The 8269-nt window shown below is 56.5% G+C and overlaps 1 protein-coding gene across 4 annotated transcripts; it reads right to left on the bottom strand.

Annotated features, from left to right (window-relative positions):
• Nucleotides 1-2565: 2565 nt before the first annotated feature.
• On the bottom strand, nt 2566-7937 carry LOC126652335 (protein YIF1B-B-like). 4 transcript variants are annotated; one of them, XM_050339072.1, is made up of 9 exons: nt 7803-7937; nt 7623-7727; nt 6259-6315; nt 5888-5907; nt 5678-5735; nt 4749-4793; nt 3321-3476; nt 3149-3242; nt 2566-3051 (listed from the first exon to the last, which is right to left on the bottom strand). In XM_050339072.1, exons 2-9 carry the CDS (start codon nt 7667-7669, stop codon nt 2896-2898), a joined length of 633 nt encoding a protein of 210 aa, XP_050195029.1. In that variant the 5' UTR covers nt 7670-7727; nt 7803-7937; the 3' UTR covers nt 2566-2895. The 4 variants fall into 4 exon arrangements, with proteins under 4 accessions (XP_050195029.1, XP_050195030.1, XP_050195028.1 ...); XM_050339073.1 differs by lacking the exon at nt 4749-4793 and adding an exon at nt 4570-4614; XM_050339071.1 differs by lacking the exon at nt 4749-4793 and adding an exon at nt 4374-4430.
• Nucleotides 7938-8269: the final 332 nt, after the last annotated feature.

The raw sequence follows: 8269 nt of genomic DNA, 5'->3' as shown, positions 1-8269 counted from the left end.
TGACCCCGAAGTGTCCCCAGAGTGTCCCCAAAGTGACCCTAAAGAAGCAACCCCAAAGTGTCCCTGAAGTGACCCCAGAGTGTCCCCAAAGTGACCCTAAAGAAGTGACCCTAAAGTGACCCCAAAGTGACCCCAAAGCAACCCCAAAGAAGTGACCCTAAAGTGACCCCAAAGTGACCCTAAAGAAGTGTCCCCAGAGTGACCCCAAAGTGACCCCAGAGCGTCCCCAAAGTATCTCCAGAGTGTCCCAAAGAAGTGACCCCGAAGTGTCCTCAAAGTGACCCCTAAGTGACCCTAAAGTGACCCCAAAGTGTCCCTAAAGAAGTGACCCCAAAGTGTCCCCAAAGTGACCCCAAAGTGTCCCCAAAGTGATCAAAAAGAAGTGACCCCAAAGTGTCCCCAGAGTGACCCCAAAGTGTCCCCAGAGTGTCCCCAAAGTGACCCTAAAGAAGTGACCCTAAAGTGAGCCCTAAGTGACCCCAAAGTGTCCCCAAAGTGTCCCCAAATTGACCCTAAAGAAATGACCCCAAAGTGTCTCCAGAGTGACCCCAAAGTGTCCCTAAAGAAGTGACCCCAAAGTGTCCCCAAAGTGACCCTAAAGAAGTGACCCCAAAATGTCCCCAAAGTGACCCTAAAGAAGTGACCCCGAAGTGTCCCCAAAGTGACCTTAAAGAAGCGACCCCAAAGTGACCCCAAAGTGTCCCTAGAGAAGTGACCCCAAAGTGTCCCCAAAGTGACCCTAAAGAAGCGACCCCAAAGTGACCCCAAAGTGTCCCTAGAGAAGAAGTGACCCCAAAGTGTCCCCAAAGTGACCCTAAAGAAGTGACCCCAAAGTGTCCCCAAAGTGACCCTAAAGAAGTGACCCCAAAATGTCCCCAAAGTGACCCTAAAGAAGTGACCCCGAAGTGTCCCCAAAGTGACCCTAAAGAAGCGACCCCAAAGTGACCCCAAAGTGACCCTAAAGAAGTGACCCTAAAGTGACCCAAAAATGACCCCAAAGTGTCCCCAGAGTGACCCCAAAGTGTCCCCAAAGTGACCCTAAAATGACCCCAAAGTGACCCAAAAATGACCCCAAAGTGTCCTCAGAGTGACCCTAAAGAAGTGACCTAAAGTGACCCCAAAGTGTCCCTAGAGAAGTGTCCCCAAAGTGACCCTAAAGTGACCCCAGAGTGACCCAAAAATGACCCTAAAGTGTCCCCAAAGTGTGTTCAGACCCCAAAACCCCCCAAAACTCAAGGCCCAGCCCCCCCCAAATTCCACAGACCCCGTTTATTGGAGTCACTGTGAACACGTTGGGATTTTTGGGAATCCCCTCTGGATTTTGGGAATTTGGGGGGATTTTGGGACACCAAAGAGGGTTCCCCCAATACCCAAGACCCCCCAAAGCGTGTTCAGACCCCAAAACCCCCCCAAATTGTCCCAAAACTCAAAGCACAGACCCCACACCCTCCACAGACCCCGTTTATTGGAGTCGCTGGGAATATTCAGGGATTTTCGGGAATCCCCTCTGGATTTTGGGAATTTGGGGGGATTTTTTGGGGTCTCCTCAATACCCCCCACCACTTAAAGTGTGTTCAGACCCCAAAAACCCCCCAAAAATCCCCCCAAAACTCAAAGCACAGACCCCACACCCTGCACAGACCCCGTTTATTGGAGTCGCTGGGAACACGTCGGGATTTTCGGGAATCTGCTCCAGATTTTGGGAATTTGGGGGGATTTTTTGGGGTCTCCCCAATACCCCCCACCACTTAAAGTGTGTTCAGACCCCAAACCCCCCCAAAATCCCCCCAAAACTCAAAGCACAGACCCCACACCCTCCACAGACCCCGTTTATTGGAGCCGCTGTGAACACGTCGGGATTTTTGGGAATCCCCTCTGGATTTTGGGAATTTGGGGGGATTTTGGGACACCAAAGGGGGTCTCCCCAATACCCCCCACCCCCCAAAGTGTGTTCAGACCCCAAAACCCACCCCCCAAAACTCAAAGTACAGACCCCAACCTCTCCACAGACCCCGTTTATTGAAGTCAATGTGAATATTCAGAGATTTTTGGGAATCCCCTCTGGATTTGGGGAATTTGGAGGGATTTTGGGACACCAAAGGGGGTCTCCCCAATACCCCCCACCCCCCAAAGCATGTTCAGACCCCAAAACCCCCCAAAATCCCCCCAAAACTCAAAGCACAGACCCCACACCCTCCACAGACCCCACACCCTGCACAGACCCTGTTTATTGAAGTCGCTGGGAATATTGAGAGATTTTCGGGAATCTGCTCCAGATTTTGGGAATTTGGGGGGATTTTTTGGGGTCTCCTCAATACCCCCGACCCCCCAAAGCGTGTTCAGACCCCTAAGACCCCCAAAATTCCCCCAAAACTCAAAGCACAGACCCCAAACTCTCCACAGACCCCGTTTACTGGAGTCGCTGGGAATATTGAGGGATTTTTGGGAATCCCCTCTGGATTTTGGGAATTTGGGGGGGATTTAGGGGGACTTCAGGGGGTTTTCCCAATACCCCCACCACTTAAAGCTTGTTCAGACCCCAAAAACCCCCCAAAAATCCCCCCAAAACTCAAAGTACAGACCCCAAACTCTCCACAGACCCCGTTTATTGGAGCCGCTGTGAACACGTCGGGATTTTTGGGAATCCCCTCTGGATTTGGGGAATCTGGGGGGGATTTGGGGGCACCAAAGAGGGTTCCCCCAATACCTCTCATCATCCAAAGCGTGTTCAGACCCCAAAAACCCCCCAAAACTCAAAGTACAGACCCCAACCTCTCCACAGACCCCGTTTATTGAAGTCAATGTGAATATTCAGAGATTTTTGGGAATCCTGTTGGGATTTTTGGGAATCCTGTTGGGATTTTGGGAATCTGGGGGGGTAAATCCCCGCCCCCCTCACCTGAGCAGGTGGTAGGTGAGCCAGTACATGAAGAGGGGCTGTGCAGCAGCGATGGCCATGGTCAGGTACATCCTCAGCTGGTTCTTGGCCCCCCTCACCAAAACCCCCTCGGCCGCCGCCTCCGACAGCAACTTCAGCCTCAGCGTCCGGATCTGCCCCCAAAAAAACAGGGAAAAATCAGCAAAACTCACCTGGATCAACCCCCCCAGAGCCTTTAGGACCACCCTAAATATCCCCAAAGTGGCTCACCATGAAGATAAAGATGCTGAGGCAGCACCAGCTGAGCACGGCGAAGTAGCCGGGCCGGCCCAGCAGCAGCCCCGCCACGAGCCCCACGATCATCCTGGATTTGGGGAAAAATCGGGATTAAAGGGGGGTTTATCCCACAAAAAACTGGATCAGGGCGTGGGGAAGGGCTCACCCCACGTATTTGTAGCCAGAGAAGGCCAGCAGGTCGATGGGGGTGAGGTCAGTGCTGACGGTCACCAGGTAGAGGCTCAGCAGGACGCTCAGCACCTCCAGCACCAGCCAGGCCAGGGCCGAGCTGGCCACCAGCCCCAGGCTGTCTGGGGAGAACCTGAGACCCCCCAAATCCCCCCAAAAAATTATTTAGGGGGTTAAAAGGGTCGGGGGATCCCCCTGTGGGGTTGGGGAGGGGTTTTGGACCTGTTTTGGGGGGGTAAATGGGGGTTTTTGTACCTGTTTGGGGGGGGGTTTGGATGCCCAGGGCCGAGCTGGCCACCAGCCCCAGGCTGTCTGGGGAGAACCTGGGGGTCCCAAACCCCCCCAAAAAAATTATTTAGGGGTCAGGGGGATCACCCTGTGGGATTGGGGAGGGGTTTGGGGGGGTTTTGGACCTGTTTTGGGGGGGTTTGGGGGGGTTTTGTGTCTGTTTTGGGTGCCCAGGGCTGAGTTGGCCACCAGCCCCAGGCTGTCTGGGGAGAACCTGGGGGTCCAAACCCCCCCAAAAATTAATTTAGGGGGTCAAAAGGGCCGGGGGGATCCCCCTGTGGGATTGGGGAGGGGTTTGAGGGGGTTTTGGACCTGTTTTGGGGGGGTTTGGACCTGTTTGGGGGGGGGGGTTGTATCTGTTTGGGGTGCCCAGGGCTGAGCTGGCCACCAGCCCCAGGCTGTCTGGGGAGAACCTGGGGGTCCAAACCCCCCCAAAAATTAATTTAGGGGTCAGGGGATCACCCTGTGGGGTCTGGGGAGGGGTTTGAGGGGTTTTGGACCTGTTTTGGGGGATAAAGGGGTTTGTGTCTGTTTTGGGTGCCTGGGGCCAGCCAGGCCAGGGCCGAGTTGGCCACCAGCCCCAGGTTGTCTGGGGAGAACCTGGGGGTCCAAACCCCCCCAAAAATTAATTTAGGGGGTCAAAAGGGTCGGGGGGATCCCCCTGTGGAGTTGGGGAGGGGTTTTCTACCTGTTTTGGGGGGGTAAATGGGGGTTTTTGTACCTGTTTTGGGGGGTTTTGTACCTGTTTTGGGTGCCCAGGGCTGAGCTGGCCACCAGCCCCAGGCTGTCTGGGGAGAACCTGGGGGTCCAAACCCCCAAAAATTAATTTAGGGGGTCAAAAGGGTCGGGGGGATCCCCCTGTGGGGTTGGGGAGGGGGTTTGAGGTGGTTTTGGACCTGTTTTGGGGGGGTTTGTACCTCTTTTGGGGGGTTTTGTACCTGTTTTGGGTGCCCAGGGCCAGCCCCAGGCTGTCTGGGGAGAACCTGGGGGGTCCCAAATCCCCCCCAAAAATTAATTTAGGGGGTCAAAAGGGTCGTGGGGATCCCCCTGTGGGGTTGGGGAGGGGGTTTGGGGGGGTTTTGTACCTGTTTTGGGGGGGTTTGGGGGGGTTTTGTACCTGTTTTGGGTGCCCAGGGCCAGCCCCAGGCTGTCTGGGGAGAACCTGGGGGTCCAAATCCCCCAAAAATTAATTTAGGGGTCCCCAAAAAATCATTTAGGGGGGTTAAAAGGGTCGTGGGGATCCCCCTGTGGGGTTGGGGAAGGGTTTGGGGAAAAAAAAGGGGGGTTTTGTACCCATTTTGGGTGCCCAGCACCAGCCAGGCCAGGGCTGAGCTGGCCACCAGCCCCAGGCTGTCTGGGGAGAACCTGGGGGTCCAAACCCCCAAAAAATAATTCAGGGGTCCCCAAAAATGATTTAGGGGGGTTAAAAGAGTCGTGGGGATCCCCCTGTGGGGTTGGGGAGGGGTTTGGGGAGGGTTTGTACCTGTTTGGGGGGTAAATGGGGGTTTTGTACCCGTTTTGGGGGGTTTGGGGGTTTGTACCTGTTTGGGTGCCCAGGTCAGCCCCAGGCTGTCTGGGGAGAACCTGGGGTCCAAAGCCCCCAAAAAATTAAGGTTAAGGGTCAGGGGATTCCCTGTGGGGTTGGGGAGCGGTTTGAGGGGGTTTTGTACCTGTTTTGGGGGGTTGGGGGTTTTGTGTCTGTTTTGGGTGCCCAGGGCCAGCCCCAGGCTGCCTGGGGAGAACCTGGGGGGCCCCAAATCCCCCCCAAAAAATAATTTAGGGGTCCCCAAAAATGATTTAGGGTCCCCAAAAGGGTTGTGGGGATCCCCCTGTGGGGTTGGGGAGGGGTTGAGGGGTTTTGTACCCGTTTTGGGGGGGTTTGTGGTGTTTTTCTACCTGTTTTAGGGGGTTTTGTATCTGTTTTTGGGGGTTTTGGGGGGTTTTGTACCCATTTTGGGGGTTTGTACCAGTTTTGGGGGGTTGTACCCATTTTGGGGGTTTTGGGGTGTTTTGTACCCGTTTTGGGGGTTCTGGGGGTTTTTGTACCTGTTTTGGGTGCCCAGGGCCAGCCCAGCCAGCAGGATGTAGGTCAGGAAGGCCATGGCTGCAAGAATTGGGGGGTGGGGGGTTATTTTGGGGGTTTTGGGGGTCTCCAGGGGTTTGGGGGTCCCAGAGGGGCTTAGGGGTCTCTGGGGGTCCCAAGGGAGTGAGGGTTAGGGGGTCCCAGGGGGGTTTGGGGGTCCCAGGGGTCCCTACCCGGGATGTAAAGGTCAGGGTGTTGAGATTGAAGCAGGAGGGGTTGGGGTCCCAGGGAATTTGGGGGTCCCAGGGGGTTTGGGGGTCTCTGAGGGGTCCCAGGAGGATTGGGGGGTTTGGGGGGGTCCCAGGGAGGGTTTTGGGGGTCCCAGGGATATTGGGGGGGTCTCTGGGGGTCCCTACCCAGGATGTAAGGTTGACATTGAAGCTGGGGGATTAGGGGGTCCCAAGGGGTTTAGGGGTCCCAGGGGGCTTTGGGGTCTCTGGGGGTCCCAGGGGGTCCCAGGGAATTGGGGGGTTTGGGGAGGTCCCAGGGGAATTGGGAGGGTTTTGGGGGTCTCTGGGGGTCCCTACCGGGATGTAAGGTCGGGGCGTTGACATCGGGCGGGGGCGACAGGGGCGTCCTGCTGGTACCGAACCTGCCAGTCCTGGGGGCTGCCCGGTCAGAGACCCCCAGAGCCCCCAAATTCCCCTTTAACCCCCAGACCCCCTTAACCCCCAGAGCCCCCAAATTCCCCTTTAACCCCCAGACCCACCTTTAACACCCCCAGACCCCTTTAACCCCCAGACCCCCAAATTCCCTTTAACCCCCCAGACCCACCTTTAACACCCCCAAACCCCTTTTAACCCCCAGACCCCCATTTTAACCCCCAGACTCCTTTAACCCCCAGACCCCCTCTAACCCCCAAAATCTCCCTTTAACCCCCAGACCCCCTTTAACACCCCCCAAGCCCCTTTAACCCCTCAACCCCCTTTAACCCCCATTTAAGCCCCCAGACCCCCAAATTCCCTTTTAACCCTCAGTTCCCCTTTAACCCCCAGACCCCCAAATTCCCTTTAACCCCCAGACCCACCTTTAACACCCCCAAACCCCTTTTAACCCCCAGACCCCATTTTAACCCCCAGACTCCCTTTAACCCCCAGACCCCCTCTAACCCCCAAAATCTCCTTTTAACCCCCAGACCCCTTTAACACCCCCAAGCCCCTTTAACCCCTCAACCCCCTTTAACCCCCATTTAAGCCCCCAGACCCCCAAATTCCCTTTTAACCCCCCAGTTCCCTTTAACCCCCAGACCCCCAAATTCCCTTTTAACCCCCAGACCCACCTTTAACACCCCCAAACCCCCTTTTAACCCCCAGACCCCCTCTAACCCCCAAAATCTCCCTTTAACCCCCAGCCCCCTTTAACCCCTCAAACCCCCTTTAACCTCCCCAGATCCCCCAAATTTCCTTTTAACCCCTCCCGACCCCCTTTAACCCCTCAAAATCCTTTTAACCCCCCAGAGCCCCCAAATTCCCCTTTAACCCCCTAGACCCCCTTAACCCCTCAGACCCCTTTAAGCCGCCCCAGACCACCCCAAATTCCCCTTTTAACCCCCAAACCCCCTTTAACCCCCTGACCCCCAAACGCCACTTTAACCCCCCAGACCCCCTTTTTAACCCCCTCAAACCCCTTTTAACCCCCAAATCCCTTTTTAAAGCCCCCAAACCCCTCTAACCTCCTAACCCCCCAAACCCCCTTTAACCCCCTCGACCCCCAAACGCCACTTTAACCCCCAGACCCACTTTAAACCCCCAAATCCCCTTTTAACCCCCAAACCCCTTTAACCCCTCAACCCCCCTTTAACGCCCATTTAACGCCCCCAGACCCCCTTAACCCCCCAGACCCCTTTAACCCCGCCAGACACCCCCAAATTCCCCTTTTAACCCCCCCAGACCCCCCCCATTTTCCCACCTGGTGGCCGAAGGGGAAGAGCAGCAGCCGCAGCTTCCTCGCCACATAAACCGTGTCCACGGCGAAATAATACTTCAATCTGCCCACCGGCACCCACCGCTCGAGCTGAGGGGGACAGGGAGGGGTCTTTCAGCACCCTGGAGACCCCCAAAACCCCCTTTTTTACCCCAAAAAACTCACGTTCCCCTCCACGTGCGAGGCCAAGGAGGAGCCGTAAGCGGCGGCCAAGCTGCTCACGGGCTCGCTCAGGAAGGCTCCGGCCGCGGGGAAGGGCGAGGAGGACGAGGAGGAGGAGGAGGAGGCCGAAGGAGGGGGGATGTGAGACCCCTAACCCCCAGCAGCGACCCCCGCCCCGCTCGTGTCCTCGAAGAGCGGCCGCGGAGCCGCCAGGCGGGCGGCGGGGCCGCGGCGTTTGGAGGCTGTAAAAAAAGACGCATTTTTAAAGGGTTTTTGTCAAAAAAAACCCCCCCCGGGAGCCCCCCAAAAAAACCCCCCCAAAAAAAAACCCTCACGGGGTCCTGAGGGCTCCATGGCGGCGACGCTTCCGGGTCACGTGGTGCGGGAAGCGAGGCGCTGATTGGAGGAGAAGGCGGAAGTTGTTGGCGGGAGGGAGGGTCAAAGATGGCGGCGTTGCCATGGGAACCAAG

Source organism: Myiozetetes cayanensis, unplaced genomic scaffold (genome assembly GCF_022539395.1).
Source record: "Myiozetetes cayanensis isolate MyiCay16 unplaced genomic scaffold, myiCay2020 scf771, whole genome shotgun sequence".
NCBI classification, from domain to species: domain Eukaryota; kingdom Metazoa; phylum Chordata; class Aves; order Passeriformes; family Tyrannidae; genus Myiozetetes; species Myiozetetes cayanensis.
This window is presented reverse-complemented; position numbering and strand designations above follow the sequence as displayed.

Excerpts from the sequence above, each read along its gene's own strand:
- LOC126652335 (XM_050339071.1), bottom strand. The coding sequence starts at position 7,669 with ATGTGGCGAGGAAGCTGCGGCTGCTGCTCTTCCCCTTCGGCCACCAG. Across the intron at positions 5,736-5,887 it reads CCCTGACCTTTACATCCCGG|CCATGGCCTTCCTGACCTAC; the intron begins GTAGGGACCCCT and ends CAATTCTTGCAG. Across the intron at positions 3,052-3,148 it reads TCAGCATCTTTATCTTCATG|ATCCGGACGCTGAGGCTGAA; the intron begins GTGAGCCACTTT and ends TTTTGGGGGCAG.